At 36.3% G+C, this 26,945-nt stretch overlaps 2 protein-coding genes across 4 annotated transcripts; both read left to right on the forward strand.

Moving 5' to 3' along the window:
* Positions 1 to 9,800: 9,800 nt before the first annotated feature.
* Positions 9,801 to 10,355, forward strand: LOC110110121. The gene has a single exon (XM_028697904.1). It carries the CDS (start codon positions 9,801 to 9,803, stop codon positions 10,353 to 10,355), a length of 555 nt encoding a protein of 184 aa, XP_028553737.1.
* Positions 10,356 to 10,847: 492 nt separating this feature from the next.
* LOC110110128 (protein CHLOROPLAST IMPORT APPARATUS 2) lies at positions 10,848 to 23,564 on the forward strand. 3 transcript variants are annotated; one of them, XM_020841460.2, is made up of 4 exons: positions 10,848 to 11,142; positions 11,230 to 12,145; positions 12,354 to 12,515; positions 23,239 to 23,564. In XM_020841460.2, exons 2-4 carry the CDS (start codon positions 11,267 to 11,269, stop codon positions 23,299 to 23,301), a joined length of 1,104 nt encoding a protein of 367 aa, XP_020697119.1. In that variant the 5' UTR covers positions 10,848 to 11,142; positions 11,230 to 11,266; the 3' UTR covers positions 23,302 to 23,564. The 3 variants fall into 3 exon arrangements, with proteins under 3 accessions (XP_020697119.1, XP_020697120.1, XP_020697118.1); XM_020841461.2 differs by having other exon boundaries at positions 10,848 to 12,145; positions 23,234 to 23,564; XM_020841459.2 differs by having other exon boundaries at positions 10,848 to 12,145.
* The last annotated feature ends 3,381 nt before the right edge of the window (positions 23,565 to 26,945 follow it).

Here is a 26,945-nt window from a genome sequence, read left to right on the forward strand (position 1 = left end):
AACTCCAATTTTTTGTCTCATTTATTCTAAGGCTTCGTTTGGTTACTCGATACCTTCTATAAAAGTCAGTTTTAAAACTTTGTTTGAGAGAATGTAGGTTTCTAACGGAGAAGTCAATACTACAAAACTTTTGAAAATAGTACAAAAATAAAGTTCCGTAAAAAATAGTTTTACAGAAGTGTCACATACAAACAACAATCCAAAAATAACTTTGTCATTTTGAAACAGAAAAGACAAAATTAAGCCGTCTCGAATGAGACCTAAGTCTACCATTTGAATAACTGAGAACCACTATTATTTCGGAAAGAGTTGTAACGAATATCATTTACTTGATCACATAGTTCCTTTATCATAGTAAGTAATTAGAAAAAATAAATTGCACATCATTTGCTGGTTCAACATCCCTCCCTATATCCAAGGGACATCTAGATCTCTATTCTCTAGAAGTAATGAATACCATTTGAAAAGCAAAAATGATTGTAAGACTTTATAACTTTAACCCTATCATGACTTTTCAATTCAGATGGATAAATTTGGGATTCTCGAAACAAAAATATATCTCATTTGTGAAAACTATTATAATTTGTGACTAACAAGTTATAGAGGAGGAAGTCATTTCATTTTAGGCTTGTTTGGGAATGTTTTCTTATTGTTTTGTAATGTTGTTTTTAATACAAAAATATCTTTAAAACAATAAAAAAAAAATAGTTGTCTAAAACTATTCCAAACGAAGCCTTAATTGGAACTTGACCCTTTCCCTTTTTTGGGAGCCTTAGATCTATGAAAAAACAATTATAGGCATGTTGGATAGCCTGGCTATGACCTGCTTTAGGCAGCCAAATAATGCAATGTTGAGCATCATATAAATAGCATATGGACTCATCCAATTATACAGTCCCTCGAGGCATCTAAGTACATAAATGTTATTCAAACTTTTTTTAATCTCTCTCAAAAGTAACAGTGTATCTTAGCTTGTTAATGACCATTTTATAGCTTGCAAAGCTTACCTTTCCTGATATGATTACATTTCATATGTTAACTAACACAAGCACATATGATTTATGGGATATAACAATAATTTAACTTCATTTTTTTGGTAAATTATGCACCATTGACTTAATACAATGGACGAGTTGATGAATAAAGATATTATGTCGATCAAACTTACATTATCTGATAAAACTTACATTATCTACTCCAATTATTTGGAAAAAAGCACATATTCTTTGAGCAACTAATTTATATGGCTGTTTTAAGAGTCAATATTCCAAATCTTTCTTTCTTCTTGGATGCTCTTTTCTTCAATTATTGAACCATACCAACTCGTTTTCTAAAAATATTCTTAGAAGGTTTTGTCTCCTTGGAGCACACACCTCTATGTTTTACATTTGTCATAAGAGAAATAAAATTGTATTTATTAATGTCCTCTGTAGACATCAGTCGCAAGTGAGAATACAAAATCAAATGCTTGGTGTAAACTCTAACAATAAATTTTAGTATGGTGATCATGACTTCATGCTCTGCTTGGTTATTAGTGGCTTGAAATTTGATGTGGATAGCTTGTGTTAATATGTTCCATGTTGAACTTTTTAAGATCATGCTCGATCATACTCTATAGTCTCCCAATGCTCCATCCACATATAGAATCCACACATTATACTCATCACTTGCAACCTTCTTTTTTGTATTAGGGCCATTGAAATATACAAGGAAGTTGATGAGTGCTTGAACTTTAATGGCCATTCAAAATGTAGGATATTTGAAGCTTGCTTAGCTCAATTTCTCACCTAAGCAACTTGTTAGAGTGGTATGATTTGGAGAGAGTATGGCCTTGAGGGGATGGTCAATGATAAATATAATTGAGTGAGCCTAAAGTAGATTTGAAGTTGCCAAGATAAGACTATATGTGTTAGTGCTAATTTCTTCATGATTGCATTAATCAGTTCGTTGCCCCTTAACATTTTTTTCTCATATATAAGCCATCTTTATCCCTTCTTCTCTAATCAGAATTGACCTTAAAACAACATTTAGGAGACTGCAATATACTTCACGTGAGACCTACTAACCAACAACCGTATCGTAACAGGAATAAAAATCCTGTATATCCAATGGCAGTAAGCCACGTCAGCATAGAACCTCCCAATATGAAAGCCTTCAAATTGCAACTAAAACACTGGAATTTTATATTATTACAATAATCACCTCTTAGCTTTTTTTCTTAATTACCTCTTACATAAGGCCGACTAATTTTGAAAAAAAAAATCCGAATAACACGATACATAATGACTTTTTATGCCCTGAAATTGTATGCTTAAATAAGTTTATATGATGAACTAAAGTAAATTTTTAATTTCATTGCTAGATAAAAAAATGGCATAATATTATTTTTTAATATTGTTATTAATGACATAGTTCTGAAAATTAATGAGATTTTTTTTATCGCATTTTTTTTATACATAAAATGTTAATTTTTAATAGAATTAAACTAGTGAATAATTGTGATTAAATTATTATATGTTTAGAAATATAATTACGATAAAAAATATTATAAATATGTAATAATTTAATCATATTATTTTATATTTTAATTAAATTAGTTATCAAAATAATCCCCTAATTATTTACGGAGGATCAAGCTGAGCTAGATAATTTAAAATTTTCATTTTAGTCTATCAACTTTTTAATAATCTCATGAAATAATTAATTTGATCTATATTTAAATTATCAACTTATCAAATTAATATTCTAAAATCAAATATTGAATATTCTGAAAAGTTTGACATCAATTCGATCCTTTTCTTATTTTATTAAATTTTTTCTTTTAAAAAATAATATTATTATGTAAATAAAATAATTTGATATTTTAAAAATGTCAGATATAAATTAATGATACATATTAAAAAACAACGAAATTATAAATATAGTAACGACATATCTCTCTACTTAATATATATTATCCCTTTTCTATTGTAAATATTTTGATAGTGTTCTAAAAGTATAAATATCTCATATCATGATTACCAAACTATAAAATAAATCTCATTAATTATCACACATCGAGCTGTTACTTCCATATCAAGGTCACCATACCACGGGAATATCGTAACAGAAGACCAACATTCACACTCATAAAAATCATAAAATATTAATATGAAGAATATATATCTTTGTTTTAAAAACATTCATCAATCGAACAATTTTAAACAAAGACACTCTCCATTGATGTATTGTTTGGTTGAAATATTTATCTCTATAGAGGAATTTTTAAAATAAAAATAATTTAGTTTTTACTTATATCTTGATAAGAAGAAATTTGAAAAAAAAGGCAAAATAAGATAAAAAAATTGAATTTATAAATTTAGGAATTGGCATATTATTGAAATGATATTAAAATCAATAAAATTATAAAATTTTGACTGGTCATCAAACCACTTCTTTGGACTTATGTAGTATTTTTTTTTAACAAATAATGATTGTTGTTATTGACTAGTGTTCCCTCTAACAATAAGTATAAGTGGTAACAACCACAACAATTGCCTTCAAAGCACAGAATTTTAAGTTGTATTGATCATTGCCGTCCCTTGAAGGCAAATATATTTTTTTTATTTTTAGAGTGGTGGACAAACTCAATATATAAAAAATATAATATATATATATATATATTCATTAACAAAATTTTAAACAAAGCCTTGTATTTCATTATAATTTATGTAATAAAAAAGAAAATTATAAACTTTGCATCATACTTTGCATTTTTTGATAATGTTGTATAATGATTTCATTCGGAACAGAGTCAAATATTTGCTTCTCAATATATGACACTAGGCAATTATTGAGTCAGACATCATCCATTTTGTTACGTAGCCGATTAATGTTCATTACAAAAAATACTCTCTCAATCGTAACAGTAGCAAATGGTAAACTTAGTGCCAAAATAATAAATATATAAACCATGGGATACATAATATATATATATATATCTTTAAAATTTATTTTGCAAGAGCAACAATGCTTATCAATGATGTAAACTCATAGCAAGTAAGCATATCAATAATATACGTAGATATTTAATTTTCAAGAGACATAAGATTAATCATAGAGAAATCTACTAATATAATAACTCTGCAATAAGAATTAACTTTCCTTTTCATAATCTGAGAACATATTACTCGGATTTAGACATGTTACACAAAGAAGTAACTCGATGCTAGCTTAAGAGAACCGATTATTGAGTTCCTGAAGTTGCATATCAACAATAGTGTAGAATAAATCAACTCGATAATGATAAAAGTTTGTTATTTATGCACCTTTTCATACTGATCATCCATGAGCCTTGAATTTAGAATTCATATTTGAAACTTCAATTTCAAAAATATTACAAAAACATGACACTTCTTCAAGTAAAGACTCTCATCCATTTTCCCTCATTATTTGTAATCGTTGCTTGTACACTTGTATTAATTTCATTGCATTTATAATATCTTAGTCATTTCTTTGTAAGATTTATGATAATTTATTTGTAATCCCTAAAATATCAATCATTAAATAGAGTGTCATGACAAAGTCAAAAGATTCTATGTCATATATTAAAACACCAACTTCAACTGATTGCTGATCATGTATCCTATTTTTCTTAACAATTTCAAGTACTTCAAGTACAAAAGCATATATTTTCATTAAACTGATTAATGTTTGAAAATGTAAATTCTAATGGGTGTAAACAACATGATGCAAATTACTTTCTTGATTAAAACCTCAACCACTAATTAATCACCTTCTACTTAAATAAAAAATTATTTTATCAAGCTGTATAACTTTAATTTTAGAGTATCATTTCTCTTGCATAAAGCTCTAATAGTATTTATAATTCTTGAAGTAATCTCAAATAAATATTTTACTTGTCAAAGATTTTTTGTAACAGCCACCACAACTAACTGGATTTGATGAGCAAAATAATGAATATAGAATACCTTCTTGTCGAGAGGAAATAGAAAAAGGGATCGGCCGATGATCGCCGGTGGAGGATTGGAGCTGCTCTGTTCGGCTTGAATTTAATAGGTTGTGAGAGTTTAGCATGACCTACAGGTTGGCTGAGCTAGGGTAGGAGGTTAGGGTTTAGTTAGAGGGAGGAGGCGTTTCGCGAACAGAGAAGGGAGGAGTCATTTCACACAGTCCGTAAGGCTGAAGTAGAATGCTGAACGCTGAAGGTTGCGTGCGATTCATGAAGAGGAAACATTCAGAATTCAGATGGATGGGCAAACAGGGGGGTTGAGTCAATATTAGGCAAAATTTTATTTTTTGATGTGGGGGGGGGGGGGGGGGCGGTAGAATTCCAAAATTACCCTACTTCTACATTATCTTTTTTTGCCCACCCTGAACTGATTGGGGATCGGCTCATGTCTCCCTCGACCAACGTAGACAATAATTATTGCTCATATGACATCACAAATCATTAAGTAACACCAACAATTGACATCATGCATCCTTTGAAAATCATCATTCCATATTTGTTAATACTCGCCATTAATTGTTATTGACGATTGCATCATCCATCCTATGACATCCGTCTCAATTGATATAAATGAATGATGATATATGTGTGTCTTCATCATCATCGTTGATTTAATACTTCAAACCATCACATATTGTCCTTCAATGGTCCTTGTTGCCCTTTTTTATGCTAACTATTGATTGATCTTGATAGGTGTCATCGCACATACTCCAACATCTACTATGGATGATAATGGTATCAATTTCCCATCAAATTATGATGATGTCAATAGGCTAATATCACTCATTCATCGATATCATACATGATCTACGTAATTATACTATTGTCTTTCAATATTTCCCTCCATCATTTCATGTGGCAATCCATACAATTAAAATATCATAAGCTCGCCTCTCCTAGTAGCAAAAAAATAAATATCTTTGTAACTTTAAACATATATAATTGAACTATTTTTACTGAGTTGTCTCATTATTTTTATCATTTTAGTTTTTCATATTAAAAATGCTTGTATTTTCTACATATTGTGGGTTATTTATCTATACATGTGAGAGTTCTTCGTGTAATACTAAGATGATATAATATTTATAAACTATTTTGACTATTCTAACATGCAATATGTACATTTGTGATGATTTTTTATCTATTGAATGTACTATTTATTTATTATTCTTTAGGATTTTATATTACTGTGTATTTGTTGAGTATCTACTAAGTGTAGTTATTACGTATTTGTCAAGTATTTATTGCATATTTAATACTTAGTAAAATACACAGTAATACTCTCAGCAAAAATACTTAATAAACACTCATTAGATACGAAGAGTTCGGAATCAACTCCATATCCGGATTCTGCTTGTAATAATTTTTCTATTTTATGACACCTAATTTTTAAAATTATTGAAATTACTTAGAAAATTGAAAATGATTATATGATATTTAATTTCTAGAATTATTATGTTTTTATCATCTTAAATATATGATTTTTTTTTTCTTGCTCACTAACGTTGCACATCTTACGTGATCGAAAAAAAAGATAAATTTAAAGATCATATTAATAATATTACCATGTTTTTTTTTTTAAACAACAATTCATTTATAAAAGGAGGATACAAAAGGAGACCACACAACTAGCCACAACATAAGCTTAAAGGAATAACAGTAAAAACAAAGCAAAGACCAATATGGATAAGAGTCGGTAAAGTCGGACTCAGACCAACTTCGGGTTGCCAGGGCGAGACCATCCACTGGAAAATACAAAATCGAACGGCCAACCAGGTTGCTAACCAACCCTGGCCATCCACGACGCTTGCAGCAACCCTGCTTCCTCATCGTCCATATCAGAACTATTTGAACGGTCAACCAACAAGCCATAAAGGCATTCTAACGATAGAAAAGCAACATAATAAGCAACCAAAATCCAACAATCAGCGACCACGTCTGCCCCGGCCACGAAAGGCAACAGAAACAAGAGGTTGATCGCACAACAAATTAAAAGAATTGCCAGGATTGCCATCTCCGATTGATTCCACATAATCAGAAGCAGAATCAGAACTATAGTCATGAAGCCAGTCCAGCTTGACTCGCAAATCAATGCCCGAATTATCCTTTAAATTATACATTAATTCTTGAGGCTCCATAAAAGTAACAGGGACATCTACAAAATCATTATTCACTAAGCGATCATTACGAGAAGGGCTAGAGATACCAAAAACAGCCATCTTACACACTTCCTCACCCAAAATCTCCACGACAGCAGGCTTAACCGAGCAATCCAACATCTCAGAATTTAAAGAATGACCAACCAAAGCAGAAGGGGCAGACCTCACAGACACCAAAGGAGCCTCATGAGGAAGGGCCTCAGCACTATGACATACACGATTGGAGGCCAAATTCATACCCAAAGGAGTAAAAGGTTGAGCGTCAGGGGATAAAACTTCGACACCCAAAATAGGCACTAAAGAAGTCTAGGGATCAATCTGAACCAGAATAGGACAACAACCCAAAACATCGCTATTTTCCGGCACCCGAGCTGGGGCCGGAAGAACTCCAACCTCATCACCAGGCAACACACCAGCCAACGGGGCAGGAGATCCCACAGCGCCAGGAGAACAAACCGGTGAGCCATTACTGGGCAAGGCATCAAGCACAACCTCATTATTAGCAATATCACTACCCAAAACCTCTATCATAAAAGGAGTAGCGACATTATCAACATTTTCAACACAGTGGGGGGATAAATTTGCTTTCGGGATAGAAGAATCATTAGGAATCCTAGCCGAAACGGGACAGCAATTACCCGGAGTATGTCCAATACATTTACATGCAACACAGAAATGAGAAAATTCATCTAACACAACCTCCTAGACATAACCTAAAGTTACAGAGCCTAACCAAACTTGCTTAGGATAATATTTTGTTATGTCAAATTCGACCAAAACACGCGCATTTGAAGGTTAGGAACCAACCGAAGTAGCTTCATCAATTTTCAAAGGCTTGCCAAAAATCCCACCAAGCCCAAAGAGAATCCGTGGGTAGAAGAAGTGTGGACGAAGACGCGGAAACAAAATTCAAATCGGAATAATCGGCGACTCAACACCGATATCCAAGCTAGGTGACCATTTTGTTAATTTAATATAGAAATTAAAGACAAGGTAAGATCGGTGACAGAACACCCTACAATAATCAAGATCATTGGATAACTTGATCAAAATGTGAGAGGGATCCAACATAGTAACAGAGACTTCTCCTTTAAGCTTCAAATTGAAGAAAAATTTCCTAATAGAGTCAAGAGCAGGTTTCTTAGAAGGGAAAAAACCAACTAACGAGAATTGAAAAGGGGCAGCAAGATCGTTGATTTCCTGGTCGGAAATCCATAAAGACGGCAAGCCACGAAACGTAGAAGACCGAAAAACTGGGTAAGAAGGTGTAGAACCAGCAAGAGCCTCAAGAAAAGAACGAGAATGAGAAACCCCACCTAAAAAACCAGGGTCCCTAAATTTACTAGGCGCCATATCGGCACCGCCGGAGAAAAACAAGAAAACCAACCAAAACATCCACCAAAACAAAAGTAGATAACAGGAAAGGAGAGAACTTCCCTGAATCCAGGAGCTCGCCGGAGGGGAAGCCCCAGCGGGGCGGGGAGAACACCCGGAGCAAAGCGAAACCCTAGCAGAGCGGCTGCGGGAAAAAGCTATTGATGCGGCTGAGCCTTACCATGTCTTATAAATGAAGAAAGCTCGAATCAGAAGATCTAATCATTTTTTTAAGCTTTAAAATTTAAATTTATTTTGATTTTTGAGCGATCCATTTTCCAATAAGTAAAAAGATATTAATAATCATATGTTCAAGCTTTAAATCAGATTAAGCTCACCGAATTATTTTAACAAGGAAACGAAGAGGCATTATGGAAAGGTAGAAAAGTAACAGACTGGAGAGAGAGGGACTGATGGAGGGAATTTTTTATTAGGTCCGGTGTCATGACGTAGCTCTACGTTCAGACGCCAGTGAAATAATGTTACTTGCTCTTTCTCTTTACCGTGCGGCCCGACGATCTGACCCGGACTGAACCCGAGATTGCTATGTATTAGTTGATTTGTGCAGACCGAGGTATTGCTAGGTATTGCTCAATATTGCTCGGCAATAACAATAAATTCCATTCTGTCAAGACCAATATAAAGCAATACCGAGCAATATACCGGTTATGCTAGGTATTGCTCGATGTTGATTTTGACAGAGCGGTATTTCTCGTTATTGTCAAAAAATACCTAGCAATACCCTAATATAATAATATCGGGTTCCGATCTGATTCAGATCGAGCCGCGCGGTAAAAGGTAAGAGCAAGTGACAAATGTTATTGAGCACTTCCGGTACGTAATAACTGTTCGAGAGGGAGAGGGAGAGGGAGAGGGACGTGGCAGCAGCTTGGAAAATGCAAATGAAAGTCCCTGGAGTCCTTGACCCCTTACTCTCGCTCAAAAAACCCTCCTAATTAGCTCTCTGTATTGGCATTTCCTATGTGATGTTGCAAAAACTTTAAGGCAGAACTTGACTCTTAACATAACTGCCTCCAGCAAGCTTTCCTTTTTTTGGGATCCTTGGTGCAATGGTCTTTCTGTTGCTGAAAGACTTGCTAGTGATAATCTGGATAATTTAATCCCCAATTTCGATATTTTGGTTAGTAGCTGTATCGTTGATGGCACTTGGTCTTTACCTACGCCTATCCCGCACAATCTGGCAGCTTTAATTTCCTCTGTTAACATCTCGTGTAACAAAGCGGTCTCTAACTGGAATGGGGATGGTAATGGCAAACCTTCTTTCAAAACCTTTCATAAACAATTTTTTTCAGGATTTGGAACCTGTTCAGTGGTCAAATTTCATTTGGTTCAAACACCATGTTACCCGCTTCTCTATCTTCACTTGGATGGCTTTCAGGAATGGGATAAAAACTGCGGATGTTCTGATTTCCAGGGGTATTTCGGTGGCCCCTGAATGCATTTTCTGCAAAGATGAAAGGGAAACTCTTAACCATCTTTTGTTTGGCTGCAATTTTACTTATCATATTCTTATACACACTCCTCCTCGCATGAAATGCATGCTGCTTAGACCGAATCTTTGGCAAGTTTTTAATTCCATTGATGAGGGGGATATGGATTCAAATACGAAAAGTTTTTGCTATCTCCTGCTTTCTGCGATTGTCTATTTCATCTGGAAGGCTAGAAATGACAGGAGTTTTGGGAATATTTTGGAATGCCAGACCACTGTTATTAGCATGATTAAAAGAGCTGTTCGTTATAAGACTTTCAAAAGGAAATGCTTCCAACATTTACAACATTGGCTGGAATGATGCGAGTTGAGCTATTTTGCAGGACCTGCTGGACTACTGATGCTATAAAACCGAATTGCTCTCATTCCCTGGAGGGCCTTTCTGGGCAACCGGGTAATATGCTTTTGAAGGACAATGATGAAAGCAACATTATTTACTTCCCCTTGGAAGGTCATTCTGGCAACCAGGGGACTATGACATCTGTCTGGATGAATTTTGACGCTCGGCTATTTAATGGATTGTTGCTATCTGAGTCCTTTTCTTATCTTTCTACTATCTTTTTGGATTATGTTATGCCTGCTTTTTCTTATTTTTCTGCAGCCTATGGCTGATAGTTTGTTCTAGTTTTTTTTCTGCAGCTTTTTTATTGCTGATAGGGTTTTGTTGACAGCCACTGGTTGGTTGTGGTGGCTGTCATTTTTTATTGTATTTCTTTCTTCATTTTATAAAATGGCTAAGGCCCCAAATATTTCCAAAAAAAAAAAAAAAAAAAAAAAAAAAAAAAAAAAAAAAAAGACACACAGTCCTTGGGAGTCCTTGACACCTTACTCTCGCTCAAAAAACCCTCCTTTCCGCATTTCGGTACACCTTCAGGGTTCTCTTCCTCTTCCGCCGCGGAGGCCGCCGTAGCTTTTTCATCTTCACCTGTTGAGCACTTGTCGAATTCATGAAAGCGCTTCTCTTGATTCCATACCTCCTCGCTTCCTTAGAAGCAAAACCATTTCATTGGCTTTATTTATTCTTCTCCTCTTTCTCCCTCTGTCATTCTCTTTCTCGGATTTGAAGATTTTTATATCAGGTTTGCAAGGTTGGTGACTCTACTGTGAACTTCCTTTTCTTTCAGTGTGAGTTTTATTCGGAATCTTTTGACAAATTCCCCTTTTTTCGTCATCAGTTTAGGACCTTGGTCACTTCCTTCTCCAACTTTCCCTATGTCGTCGTCCTACCTAATTAATGGCGGTGGCCGGACTTACAGGCTCGATCTGGAAATCATCACCAAGTCTTCATCGCTTTCATCTCCTTCATCTACTCTGTCCGAGTCAAACAACTATTCCCCCTTCTTTATCTCAACTAAAAGAGCTCGATCTCCTCGGAAACGACCAAACCAGAGTTCGGCTGAAGCTTCTGCCCTCCTCTCTACTATATCCCCCAAACTCTTTTCACCCGCCATGCTACGGCGAAAAAATTACTTACCTGTTCGTCTCTCCTCCTGCCCCATTCCCGATGAGGCCACCCTCCTGCTTTGCGAATCGCACTCAGTTGAGAAGCTTCCCATCAGTTTGGAGCCAAAGGTGGAAGATTCTTCGGTTTGTAGCCTGCCATACTTCCAGTTTCAGGACCCTGGCTCACCGGAGTTCGACGCTGAATCCATCCTTGGCGATGAGGTAGAGGAAGGCATTGACAGTATAATAGGCATGGGAAACCTATCTATGAGCTCCAACTCCATCAAAGACTGCAATTTTGATTGCTTGGGGTTTGGCTTTGGCATTTCTTCGAACATTATGGGGGCGTTGAGGCAAAAAGACAAGGGAGAGTGGTGGTGGGCGGATGTTGTGAATGTGAAGGATATTGTTCCTAAGCTGAAAGAAACGCCAGTGAAGACGAAGAAGAAGAAGAAGGAGAAGGAGGAGGGGAAGGACATTGCCGACGGCTCTTCAGCGGAAGTTGGGATTTTGGAGCCGCGGCTGCGGCTGTGGCTGAAGCTTGACTATGATGAAGTAATAAAAGAGTGGCCCAGCGGGTCGCCGTTCTCCACCTCTCTCTCCGGTGAGACACGCAGAGTGTCGGTGGAGTCCGCCACCGACGTCATTGTACGTCACAAATTCCTTCTTTACTTTATCTTTTTATTTTAAATTTTTTTTTTTTATATCGCCACTGCTTCGAATCCTATCCAAATCCTACCACTCACAGATATTCTCCCTTCGCTAGATTTTGAATGATCCAAATTCTCAATGGACTATGATGCTCCAAATCAATAAATTAGGGTTTTTCTTGTATTTATGATCAAATGTATGGCAGGCTAGGTTGGCAACCATTGACTTGTTTCCAGACGTCGGAGGTGGAGCATCGAGAGAAGAAAGCGTGTACCGGCACAAAGAGAAACAGAGAACAAGCCTCTTTTCCAAAAAGATTGGCTACCAAGTTCGCAAGCTTAACGGCGACCAACGGCCAAGAATGAAGGCATGTATAAGACTTATTAGCATCTCTTAATGAATAAAAGGTTTCAGCTTCAATTTATTTGTTTTCTGATGATAGATAGTTTGTAAAAATGATACCTACAAATTAGCAATAGAGCCATCCTTCATAAAACTGGTAAATTTTTGGCAGAATTTTTAAGAGCAAATTAGTAATTTAATTTAGTTAATATTTTTTATGCATGCAATTGGTTGAATTTTGAACATGCATCTTGAAACATGGTATCAAGAAGACAAATTCAACCATTTTTTGATAGATTGACCAATAAAATTATTGGATGAAAATACTGTTATAGTTGAATGAAGAATAGTGAAGTGTGAGAATTTAGCCTGTTTTATTCAACATATTATATGCAAAGTAATAATTATTTTTATTATAAATAGGTCGATTGATTGATGAGAGAAATCAAAACTAAGTTCTAGATTGAGAGTAGTGGAGAAGGGGTTGAAGGAATGCACTTAGCTTAGTCTTAATGACAACAATATTACATAAACAGTAAATGCTACTTCCATTTACTAACCTTTGACATTCTTAGCTTCGTCTCCTCAGAATCTGTTGCACTCCTTCAACCCCTTCTCCACTACTCTCAATCTAATACTTAGTTTTGTTTTTTCCCATCAATGAATTAGCTTATTTATAATAGAAAAAGATGATTATTTTTCATTTAATAGGTTGAAAAAAGAAGCTAAATCGGCTTATTTATAAGCACGTCATATTCTGGAATCCAATGACCGGAGTCCTCCACCACCATAAACGAGCAAACCAGAAAAATATAATGGAATTTTTTTGAAATTTCTCTTACTAGAAACCAATTGGTTGTTCATTTTTGTTTTATATTCACTTTCTTATAGTGAATAAAGGATCAAATATAAATATATTTTTCGCACTCTGAAGAGCAGCTCCCTTCAATCCCAAACCATAAGTAAAATGGTGAATCACTCCGACAACAAAGCAAACAACAAACTAGCTCCTCTTGGATGTGACAATCACTATGTGAAAACCATTACACTGAAATGTTTTCTTTGTTTTCAACCATGGCATAAGTTAAATGAGTGCTCGATTTGCAGATAAGTATAGTTCACTGAGGATGAATTGTACAAGTTTGAATGAATTGGATACACATGGGAAAGAAATTGAGTTATAAGGAGATTAGAGTGACATCCTAGATTGCATTTTGTAGAAGATTTTGTTAGTCCCACCATAGCAATGTTGACACAAGAACACAATTTTTAGAACATAGTGCGCAATTTGTGGCAAAATATGTGAAATTCTAATGGATAGCGGGTGCAACAAAATGTTATATCATTTGTTGTTATTAAAACACATAATTTACACAACATCAAACATCTACACCTGTATAAAATCATTGGCTTCACAAAGGAGTTGAAATTATGGTTTCTTAGATGTGTTGAGCGACCTTTCCTACTAGTAAGCATTTCCTTTGTGAAGTTCTATATGACATGCTTGATATGAATATAAGCCAGGTTATCTTAGGTAGCCCATGGAAATTTGATATGGGGACTTTGAATGACCGGCGAGTCAACCCCTCCTTTGAATGGAAGGGACAAAATGTTCGTCTATTATCGTAGCCAATTGCATCCCATTTCGTAGCTACCTGGGATGCCTATGCTCTTATGATACTTTTTGAATCTCACATTTATGTAGCATACCAAGAATCATATGCTATATTTGTTTGGTGGTTATTGAGGGAGACGTCGCAGTAATTAAACCTTTCATGATGGTGCATAATTTAGTTGAGTTGTTCTCCTATATAAGTTGAGTCGAACTTTCGTCCAGGCTTCCCCCATTGTGGTTTATTCAACATCGATCCCGCTCCGAAGCATTCTTGCCCAAACATCCTCCCTACTTAATGATCATCAAACTGCACAACATACTGCAAGATATCGTTGACAACATGCTAAACATAAAACTAATCCAACACAATTTGTATCCTTTCGTTGTCTTGGCGTTGCTTCCACCCAAGAATGACGACACTTGCTATATGCTCTATCAATAAAATTATTGTCAAGATTTGTGTCATCATGCCATTATTTGAAGATATTATAGATAGATTGGATGACACATCAATATTTATAAAATTAAACCTACGGCAAGGTTATCATCAAATCTGGATATGCCTAAGAGACGAATGGAAAATAATGTTTAAGATACACAAAGGGTTTTATGAATGGAAGGTCATGACCTTTGGACTGTGTAATGCTTCTAGTACTTTTATGTTGCTCGTGAATGTGGTACTCAAATCTTTTCTCTTTTTTTTTGTTGTATGTTTTGATGACATCTTGGCTGTTCACGTGTTTTTAGATAGTTATATCAAACAGTTGAAGACTATTTTTTAACTCTCCACGCACACAAATTAATTATAAATAGGTACAAATGTCAAGTCACCACCACCTACATGCATTTACTGGGCTTAATAATTAGTGCCAGTGGAATCGAAGTTGATCCCAAGATGGTTGCGACCATTTAAGCTTGGTGAATTTCATGATGCATCATATTGGTTCAGAGCTTCTGTGACCTAGCAAACTTCTAGAACAAAATTTATTACAAGATTTGATGTACTAAGGACGCTAATTATTGACTTTCTCAAACTAAAATAATTCTCCTAGCAAAATGAACATCAAGGAGGTTTTGAATCCAAAAGCAAGTTGACTTCAACTCTAGTGTTAGCCATTTTGAACTTTGTTAATCCATTCCAAGTTGAAATGATGCGTCTATAATTGGCAATAAGATTATTTTATGGAAAGAAGAATGAACCATTGAGTTCATATGCAAAAAATTTAGTGCATCGTATCATAAGTGGACCATATATGAGTTGGAATATACACAGTTGATTATACCCTCAAATAATGGGAGTGTACCTGTTATGCCAATATTTTGTACTATTTAGCAACCACCAAGCCTTGTAATTTCTAAACTCTCAAATAATTCATAGTGGTATGCATGAGCAATGGGTCCTATTCCTAAAAAAAATTAGCTTTGTATTTAAGCACAAACTAGGAGTTTAAAATAGAGTTGTTGATGCATTAAATAAGCGATTTAGCCTCCTTATCACACCACAAACCAACGTCATGGGACTAGAATTCTTAAAGACCTTTACCAAAATAACATTGATTTCGTCGAAGCTTAAAGTAGGTGCAGTATGAAGAGAGGAAGATACAAAGAGTAACAAAGAATATTAAGAATAGTTTCAGCTGAATAGTATGTTCATTACCAGCAAAGGTTTTGACATACGGTTTACATATATAGCTAATGTAAAGTAGGAGAAGTTGACCTCGTTTTTTGTGCATTTTCCCTCGATCACGCTCGATCGACTCAATTGTGCCTTGTAGAGCTCAATTTTGCCCGAATCAGCGCCAATTTGGGTCAAATATCGTCAAATTAATTTGATCGAAATAAATTGAACTCAAATTGAGTTAAATTAAGTTGGATTCAGTTTCAAATCTGAACCAAATCAACCCAATCAATCGAGTATGAGCCCAATCAAGCTTTCCAAATCAAGCTTTGAATCTAACCGCTAAAATTTCACCGAAATTCCTTTTCATTGCTATCTGGACTTGAGGCTCAGGCCGGACTCGGGATCACACGCGAGATCGGAGGTCGGACTTGACGAGCAGCTCGACGAGTTGGTTTCCTTTGGCGAGCCGAGCTCGTTGTTGACTTGAGTTTGAGCTCGAGCTTGGTACTTTGCTCGAGATTCGAGCTTGAACAAGGCCATATTCGAGCTCAAATCGACTTGTTTGCTCCTCTATTCTAACCCCGCTTGCATTATCAGAGACCCACAGGAGACAACTTAGTTGGAGAGCAGGAAGATTCCTTGCTGTGGTGGTGTGTAGACTTCAGGTGGAGCTGCAACAGAAATCAGAGTAGTGGAGATAATGCAGTAGGTATAAGAAGATAGTGCTTATGTTGACAGCTTGCTTCTCATGTGTGCTAGCAGCCCCCTCAAAGTGATTATCTAGCTGTTGGATCCTCAGTTTGGTTCTGAGGTTCTGAAACCTAGCTAAGGATAAGGGCTTTGTAAGAATATTGGCTTGCTAATCAACTGAGCTGATATGTAAAACTGAAATTTATTTGGACTACATTCTCTTGCTGATGAAATGATAATCAATCTATATGTGTTTGGTTACAGCGTGAAATACTGAGTTGTTAGCTAAAGACATAACAAATGTGTTGTCACAGTAGAGAGTTGTTGTTGTCTTTTGTGCGGCTTGAAATTCGACAAGAAGACGTCACAACCAGATAATGTTGGATGTGGCAAATGCAAAAGTTCTATATTCTGCTTCGGTGGATGATTTTGCTACGGTGGATGATTTTGCTACGGTGGTCTATTTCTTAACTCTCCATGAAATAAGAGTTTTACCCATAAATTTGTAGAAACCTGATGTGGACTTTTGATTGGATGTATCCGCTGCCTAGACAGAATCTGCATATGTTTATAACAAAAGATCTCCTAGCGTGATTGGGATGTCGAAGTGAGCCATTCCTTACTTCCTTGCAGATATCATAGCAGTTGCTTGAGAGATTGGAAATTTTGGTTTGTAGGATGATGCATATGTTGACAAATTTGATTTGTGGTAAAGGCAATATCGAGTCTAGTTATTGTGAGATATTGTAGAAATTCTGCTATTATGCGGTATAGAACTGGATCATTCAGCGAATGAGTTGCTTGAGAACATTGAGGTGGTTTGATTGACATTGGAGTAGGAGATGGTTTACATTTGTCAAAGTCGGATGAATTGAGGATGTCTCGGGTGTACTTAGTTTGATTCAAATAGTTAGCTGGTGTAGTTTGAACTTAGAATGCCCAAGAAGAAAGAAATGAGATCTAATTCTTTTAGAGAAAAAAATAGTTTGGAGTTTAGTGATGATATCTTGTATGGTAGGTTGATAATTGTCGGATATGAGTAAGTCATCGACATCTATAAGAAGGTAAATCAGAATGTCTGTAGTGGAGAATATTAGAAGTGACGGATTTGATTTGCTGATTTGAAACCCAAAGCTGAGAAGAAACTAAGTGAAGGTTGTGTACCATTACTTGAGAGCCTGTTTTAGTTCATAAATAACCTTGTGAAGTTTGCATACATATTCCAGATATTGTGTGTCAACAAATCTAGGAGGTTGTTTCATGTAGACTTCCTCTTGGAGCTTACCATGAAGAAACACATTGGATACATTCAACTGGAAAACTGAGTAGTTGCGGTTAAGGGTGCCACTGTAAGGAGAATGCGAATGTTAGACATTTTTGCTACTGGGCTTAAAGTTTCATTATAATATGTTCCTTAATCTTGATTGAACCCTTGAGCTACTAGAAATTCCTTGTGACGGTCGATGGCGCCATTAGAGTTTTGTTTTGTTTTGTAGGTACGGCGACAACCATGAATGGTTTGATTTGTGGATGGAGGTACAAGAGACCAAGTACCCTGTTTTTGCAAAGCAAGAAACTCTTTGGATATAGCGGAACACCATGATTGATCTTTGATTGCTTGAGTGTAGCTTGTAGGAGTGAAAGTTGTTTGAGGTGTGGCAATTAATGTAAAGATTTGTTTGGGTTTGACATGGCCTGTTTTTAGTTGGGTTTGCATCGAATAAGGATGAGGTGGAGAGATATGTTGGGTTGGTATGGGTGGTACTGTGTTGATTGAGCTGTGTGATGTGGAAGATGGGTTGTCAAAGGAAGTGGGTGCTGGTTCGGCAGGGGCGGATGGCTCAGGTATTGAGTGTTGTAGAGGGGAGATTGTGGAGATGGGAATTAGTTTAAGTGGTGAGGGCGGTGATTATGATTTTGGTGGGGTTAATGGATGGGATAAGAAGAGAATTACCATTTGTAATGGAGATAAAGTTGGAGCCTGTATATGTAGTGAGTTGTTGAAGATTGTTGAGATCGGTTGTGAGATGAGATGAAGCCCCTGAATCAAGATACCAAGCAGACGAAGGTGTTGATTTTTGTTGGGTAAACATTCTATGAGGAGTAGTCGGAGGTGATGGAGTGTATTGGAGATTGTACCTGTGCCAGCAAGAGATGGTCGAATGACTCAGTTTACTATAGATCTGACATATTGGTCTTGAAGTATTGACCTGAGGATGTCCACGACTTGGTGTGCTGTTGGTTTGATGAAAGGGTCTGCTGAAGCTGCTGCCGAGAAATGATTGAGGGGAAGCAGTGGATAACCCACGTGAAAAGTTGCCTCTGATTGTGTGAAGAGCGAGGTTATCGTGTGGTGAAGTTAAATTTCTGGATGATTTATTTTGTAGGTTGATTTCCTCACTATATAGAAGAGAGAAGAGATCGTCGAGGCTGATTGGAGCTAGAGTTGTTCGAATTGTTGTTTTGAAAGCATGGTATGATGGAGGTAGCCCATTACAACAAAAACAACAAGCCTTTATCCCACTACGTGGTGTCGGCTACATGAATCCTTTTTCTCCATTGTGTCCGATTAAGAGTCAAATTCTCATTTAGATCTGGACATTAAAGATGTATAATAAGATATCTTCTGTATCAATGTGAGAGCTGGGAGTTGCAATGTTGTCCACGAGCGCTTTAATCTAAGCAAGGTATTGGGACATGGTGTTGTTATTCATGTTGATATGATGTAGCTCATTCTTGAGTTGTATGACTCGAGGTCTATTTGAGGTTGTAGGTGTTTTTTAATGGTTGTCCAGATTTCATGGGCGAAATGTAGATTGAGAATGTTGGGAATGATAGAGGGAGATATGGTCGAGTAGATTTTAGAGACCAGATTTTGATTAGTGAGCCTCCATAGATGATAATCTGGGTTGCGGTTCCTCCAGCTGAAGCTGAAATTACTTCGGGTGGACGGGTTTGTCTTTTGGTTAAAAATCTTTCAAATCCATTTGTCGAGAGCAGTTTGTAGATCTGGAGTTTCCATATTGGGTAGTTGTCACTGTTAAGTTGGATGTTAACAATAAGCTTGAGATTTGACATGAGAAACTTTAGAGGAGAAGGTATGGTGAAGTTGGCCATGGATGTGGAGAGAGAGGGAGCCGATTGAGCAAAGGAGGAAGAGCTGTCTTCTGCCATTTTGCTAGTCATTAAGAGCTGTAGAGCTTAGGGCTCTAATACCATGAAGAGAGGAAGATACAGAGAATAACAGAGAAGATAAAAGAATAGTTTCAGCTGAACTGTATTTTCATTACTAGCAAAGGTTTTGACATATTGTTTAGGGTGGTTGTAGATCAGTTCTTGAAGATTGTGCACTTTGTTGCTTGCAAGAGACATTCGATGCCGCCAGCAATGCCAAGTTGTTCTTCTGCGACATTGGTCACCTTCGGGAACTTCCCTGGAGGCTCACTTTCAATTGAGGCACAACATTTATTTGTTATTTTTTACTAGAATTATGGAAGAAACTACAAACTAACATCTGTCTTTGCTCCAAAGATGGAAAAATGGAATTGATAATCAAACTCTTGGAATAATGTTGTGCTTCATTGTAGCCAACCATCCTAAATAGTGGAATGATTCTCTTTGTTAGGCTAAATTCACCTACAATTCGATGACCAAACATTCTTTCGGGCGCAATACATTCAACATCTTTTTACACAAAAAGCGCCCTTCAATGTAACCGAATTAGTTGTTTTGCCTAAATAATAAAAAAAAAATCACCTGAAAACATGATAGAGGAGTTTTCTAAAATACTACAGAATGTTACAAACTAATATGGAAAACTCAAAAAACAACTATAAGCAAGCCATTGATCAATCTTTTAATTGAAGTTAAAAGACTGAGAAGATGTTAAATTGCAGAAGAAGCGTCTATGTTTATAGAAAAAAAGAGATGTTCAGTAATATGGTAATTAAAATGTAAGGGCTAATGATGTGAATCAAAGTAGGAATTGCGATTAGGAATTAAAATGAAAATTATTCAAAGATTTGTCAACACAAATTTTATTACCAACAAAATAAGGGAATAAATCGTTCTAGATCATTAACTTGCTTAGGCGAAGACTTGCTTTGAGATAACCAAACAGTTCATAACATTCAAAGATAAAAAAGAAATACTTAAATGCTCGTCACAAAAATCCCACAATTAATAATAAAGAAGTTCACCTTGAGTACCCTTTTCTCTCTCTCTCGTTCACTCTTGGGCTTTAGCGGAGGAGAAAGAACCATGCGAGGATGAGGAGCACCACTACGATGAAGGCGACGAAAGACTTTGTTACCGGAGAGGTATTCACCGGAGAAGGTGGTGGCGGATGGCGTCCAATGATCGTCCAAGTGTAACCACGAAATTGTCGGTCGAAAATACTTGCGAGGATCGGGATGACTCGCTCCAAGTACTCTTCAATTGTGGCGTCGTCTTCAAATCCTACGTCGAAGCAAGGAGAGCGTAGGATATCGATGCTCCCGTCGGCGTGGAAAACTAGCCCCCACTCAAGCTCCGGATCCGCCATTCAACATTGAGGCAAGGCGGGAAGAAAACAAGGAAAGGGGGTTCGGCTAAGAGCTAGGGAGGAACAAGGAGAAAATCTGAAATTTGAATTTCAGATTTTTCTAGGCTTGAAAGGAGAAGTTATTTTATCATTAAATTCTCCTTCAATCAAATTAAAAAAAAGGGCAGCCATTAGGGAAAGAAATTTAAGGGGTAATTAGTAGACGATGAGGTGGCAAAGAGAGAGAAACGGCTAGGTGTGAGGGCCGGCCAAGCAAGGGAAGAAAGAGAGGGATTTGATTAATTAGTGGGCCCCAAGGTTTTAATTAAAATCTGAGATTTAATTTCAGATTTTAATTAATTAGGGAAGTTTCAAATGAGAGGGGAGGGAAATTCGAATTTGAATTTGGGTCATTAATCCTCATTCAATTATTCACTAATTTGAGGAGTCAAATTATGAAACTAATAAGAGAGAATTGATGGCTGAATTCAAACGTTTCCCTGCACTGAAACCGGCGGGATTAGCCAGGGGAAGAGGAGTGCCGGCTGTAGTGGAGGAGGCGGGTTGGTGCTGGGGCCCGGCGGCTTGTCCAACTAGCGGCAAGAGGGGGACGGGAGGGGAGGCTGCGGGATTGGGGCTTGGGTTTGAGTCGGCTGCAGGGAACGTGAGAGGGAAGAGGGCGGGTCGGGTAGATGGGGATTTGCTGGGCCTGCTGCAAGGGGAGAAAGGGGCGGGTGTAGTGGGGAGGTGGTGGAGAAGGAAGACAACAACAAATCAAAAATAAAAAGCCAAGAGCTCACCAAGGTGGCTGTTGGGTATTTCGGAATGGAGCCTCTCCTAGGCCTTCTTTCTTTCTCTCAAGCTCTCAAGCATGAAGACAAAGGAAAAATCTCAGAATTTTATTAATCAAGCATTAACCTCATACAACAAAAAGAGACCCCTTTATAAAGGTCTCAAAGCATGAGAAGAAAAAGACTCATATGCCCCTTGGGCTACAATAAACACTACGCCTACATAAGAGTGAAATCGTCACTAGTACATGAAATAAAATATACACAAAATAAAATAACATGAAATGACATGATAACATCAAAAATATAAACTCCCGATCGTAGCCGTCGATCTACGATTCCTTCGCCGATAAACCTGCCTAAAATGTCTGTCGATGACCTCATCAGTTAAACTATGCACATTATAAAATGTTACATCTTTTTTTATTGATTTTAATGTACAAACATGTATATATATATACAAGAGTAAAAAATAATAAGAGAAGTATAATAAAGGAGAATATCTTCCATAATCTGGATATACTATGATAATAAATACTATAAATTTCTAATAAATATTAAGCACATGCAATAATATTAATATGATAAACCTGATAATTCTAATAATTTTAAAACATTTCCACGAACTCGCCATGATACAATTGTGAGCATTAAGAGTTTGTTTAGTGCTAGAATCAAGAGATCCAAATCAAGAGGTGTGTAACATTTAAAAGTATTGATTTGAGCCATCTGACACTAGAATGAGACATTCTCCAGGAAAAATAACAACTGATGAGAGAATGATGTTGGGTTAACCTTTGTCGAGATTGAAGATGGTGAAGTTGTCAAAAAAGAAGGGATCTTCATAAGATCCTTACAAGATTATAAAACTGGAGACTAAGGCTTCGTTTGGGATAACTTACGTGCTGCTTTTTAAGATGGCTTTTTAGTTAAAAATTTTCACATTCAAGAAATTTTTGTACTAAAAAGCTGTTTTAGAAAGCAAGAAGAATGCAGGCTTTGTTTGAGACGACTTTCTTATTGTTTCTTAAAGCAGCTTTCTAGTATAAAAATTAACATTTTTGTACTAGAAAGCTTTTTTAAGAAGCAATAAGAAAATTGTCCCAAACGAAGCCTAAGATGAATCATTATTTGTTGAACCAAAACAAGGCTATGAATTGAGACACAAACCTATGAGAGACAAAGACGTCAGGTGCCACGGGCTAGCAACAGTGCAAGCACTCAACGAGCAGTGAAGCAAGTGGCAGCGTGAGAGTAGCAACACAAACAAAGCAGCATGTGATCGATCGAGTAAAGTGCAGGTGAATCACTGGTCGCAACAAAAGATGAAGACAACATTGCAGGATCCCCAGCGTGAGAGTAGCTCCATGCACTATGCCTTATTGTAATCATACAAGTTATTTTTTTTAGGCTAGGCACAAATATAGCTCCTTAATTCACTGCATCTCATACACATCATTATTGTATATTGACATTTTTTATATTGATCATGTGGATTTTGCAGGGCAGATTTATAAGGATCCCTTCCCTGCTCCAGGAAACAATGCCAGAAGAAAGCCAGTAAAGCCATGAGCTCAGATTTGCGCTTCTTAGTTCCATCATTTTGCTCCTATTTTTGGTTTTATTACTTGGAAACTAGGAAGAGGTCTTCATTTCTGAAGAAAACCCAGAGAGAGGCTTGAGCAAAATTTTCAAGTGAAGTGTTGTTACTTTGTAATTCCATGAAGGAGCATTAGGTATCAATTATCAATTGGAAAACAGAATAGCTTTTCGATAATTTGTGATTGTGTTTGATTAATTGTCAATAAAAGCTGGTTAGTACCCTTATGATGTTAGCTTAGTTATATTGTGAAAGTTCTTATTGTATGATGATTGAAGAATTTTCTCCTTAGAGCCAAAGTGGTTGTGCCAATATAAGAGGGATGCAGTCAAATGTAGAGTTCTCTAAGCTGTTATGTTATGGAATTTTAGTTTCTGCACATCAAGTCAGAAAGAAACAAAATAACTAAAAATTGTTACTAAAAATATGAAAATGAAAAAATATGTAAAATAAACTAAAAAATCAAAGTTATCTAAAAATGTTAGGGTAAATATGTTTTTTTTTTTCATTGAAGCATGAACCTAATTGAAGGAATTTTAATGGACTTTGCTCATACTAGTGGCTTGAAAGGCCTCCTTATGGGCAATTTAAAGAAAAAACAAAATATGAAAGAAAATGATAGCTAATTTGAAATGACTAAGCAACAACAATAACATCAAGCTTTTATTTTACTATGTGGGGTTGGCTACATGAATCATTTTTCTCCATTTTATCTTGTTAGGAGTCATATTTTGATTTAAATTTAATAAAAAAGATCATTTCTAACATTTCCTAATCAAGTCTTTTTAGGTGCCTCTACTTCTCTTAATATAGGTCAAATCTAATCCATTTACTCTCCTAATTGGGTTATCAGAAGGCTGATGTTTATGTGACCAAATCATTTAAGACGTCTCTCTCTATTCTTATTTGTCACAGGAACAACAACTTTTTCACGTATATGCTCGTTTCACATTCTATCTCTAAGAGTAAAGTCACTCATACACATAAGCATTATAATATATGCAACATTTAATTGTATGCTTCTCTTTTAATGGTCAATATTATGTTCCACGAAATGACAAGGAAAATGTTTAGATTGGGACTCATGAATGATAACATGCCACTTAAGCACACTCAAAACAATTCATGATCTCTAGAAGGCAAATGTGATTTCAAACATTTAAGCCGAGCAATCCTTTAAAATCAAATTTGTTGAGCCACCAAAATCAGAATTATAGTCAGCACAACAAGTAGAATTAGATGCCAAAACTTTGCTTAAGCCTTAGGCTAAATAATTACCGCATTTCAGGATGAATAATGTTAGTGAGTTGAAAATTTTTTTGTTGAATCTTAAGATTTCATTCTTGATATATTTCAAGAAATTTCACGTGATTAATAAGAATCTTGATGTATAATTTGTGCTAAAAGCCTAAAACTTTCCGAAATTCAATTCATAATTGTCTTAACTCCAATTTCACAAATTATTATAGTCAAAATGAGTATCTTGACAAGATGAACCCAACGAAATCAAAAGCGATATGATTCAAATTGAAATGAGCCCAAATCAAACATTTGAAGTGATGTTAGAAACTTTGGAGCATTGATTAAGGATCAACCGATCTTTAAGTTTTGTATGCTTACGGTCAATTCGATGCTCAGCTAGACAAATACAACAAAAAATAATTAAAAAAAAACTCAATTTTGAGGTTATTAAGGTTCTTAAATGACAAATGATTGGTCTATTATGAAAATATTTAATATAAGTTATCCGATAGAGTGTTACAAATTTTTTGTCAAATTTACCAAATATCTTTCCTAAACTATTATAAATAGACATTCATTCTCTATATGAAGGACACGTAAACTGGATTTTGGAGATCTAAAAAACTATAAATATCTATTTGAAGTTCAACATTGACAATCATTGCTACTCACTGACATGGCTTGACTGTCATTGTTTGACCGTCGTAACTGGAATGTTGTCATCTGATTATTGTTGCCCGATAGTCATCATATGAGCATTGTCACTCAATTGTTACCATTCATTCACTATCAATCCATCGCTATTCACTCGAGAATAATTGCCAATTGTTTTCACTCGGCCACCATCACTGATCATTATCGCCTGACTAATACTATATGCTTGTTGTATCTCCCATACTCTCCCTCACATTCACAAAAATACAAACTTGTATTATATAATTTGTAATTCTATCTTCTCAAATGATAAACTCTTATAACATATTCATATAGTGATTATTTTATTTTAGTAATACCCCACATTTTTTTTTAGTTTTTTCACATAAAAATAGTTGCATCCTGGAGTATTCACGGCGGTAGATAAATGTAAAGTTTAATGTTTTAGCATTGTACGAAGATCCATCACACACACAGATAAAAAGAGATAGGGTCTAGCATTTATGAGACACCAATATTTTTAAGTGAAAAACCCCTGAAAAGGGGGAAAAAACTGCAGGGCCTAGCCCATTTTGAATGAATCAATTAGTATTGCAATTGATTACAAATGAAGCCCTTCCTTGGGGGAATGTCTTAACTTGATGTACATTTTATAGAGTATATTACATGATGAGAATACAAAGAATCATAGTTGATGTGTTTGTTTGGTTTGAAGGACTATAGTCGGTGGACGACGTAAGTCTGAAGGACCATAGTCGGCTGGCAATGGAGGTTGGAATGACTGTAGTCAATGAGTGACGTAAGTCAGAAGGACCATAGTCGGCTGGCGACTGAGGTCAGAAGGACTTTAGTCAGTGGGCGACGTAAGTTAGAAAAATTGTAATCGGCGGGCAACGGAAGTCGAAAGGACTATAGTCTGACGACGAAGGTCAGAAGGATGGCGTCAGGAAGAAGTCCATCAATGGATATAAATCCAACTTCAGATAGATGTCCGACGAAACTTCGACAACGGGTAGAAGTCCAGCGTCGGGTAGAAACTTGACGACAAGCGGAGGCCCGGCATCGGGTAGAAGTTCGACATATATTGGCGGCCAAGGAGAACTCTGGCGTTAGATGGTATTTGGGTAGAACTTCGACGTTACTTGGAGTTCGGGTGAAACTCCGGCCTTACTTGGAGGTCAGGCGGAATTCCGGTGTCAATTGGAGGTCAGGCGGAATTTTGGCGTCACTTGAAAGTCAGACAGAATTCTGGCGTGACTTGGGCAGAATTTCGACATCTCGTGGAAGTCGGGCTGAATTCTGGCGTCACTTGGGCAGAATTTCTGCGGCGGTGGTCGAGGAGGAGTTTCTTCTCTCCTATCCTTCTTCTCATCTCTTCTCCTTCTTCTCTTCCTTCTTGCTTGGGTCCCCTCTCATGAGAAATGAGTGGTCTATTTATAGATATTCTGGAGTGGCATGGCTTGTAAATAGGTGAGAGATCATGGTTAAAGACGGAGTGGTCGGATGGACGACCGACATTGAATCCCTTGATTGTGCATTGTTCGTCAGACATTTGAAGGTCTTAATGATGTCGAAAATCGGCGATCTATGGCTCGTTGGATTCGTCTCGTCGGGCCGCTCAATTCAACTATAAGAACGTCATATTTGAAAACCGTTTGGTAACTAAAATTGTGGTTCAAACTTTCCAACAACGCTTCGGGTTCTTGATTTGGAATCATTT

Source organism: Dendrobium catenatum, unplaced genomic scaffold (genome assembly GCF_001605985.2).
Source record: "Dendrobium catenatum unplaced genomic scaffold, ASM160598v2 fragScaff_scaffold_1021, whole genome shotgun sequence".
Classification (NCBI taxonomy): domain Eukaryota; kingdom Viridiplantae; phylum Streptophyta; class Magnoliopsida; order Asparagales; family Orchidaceae; genus Dendrobium; species Dendrobium catenatum.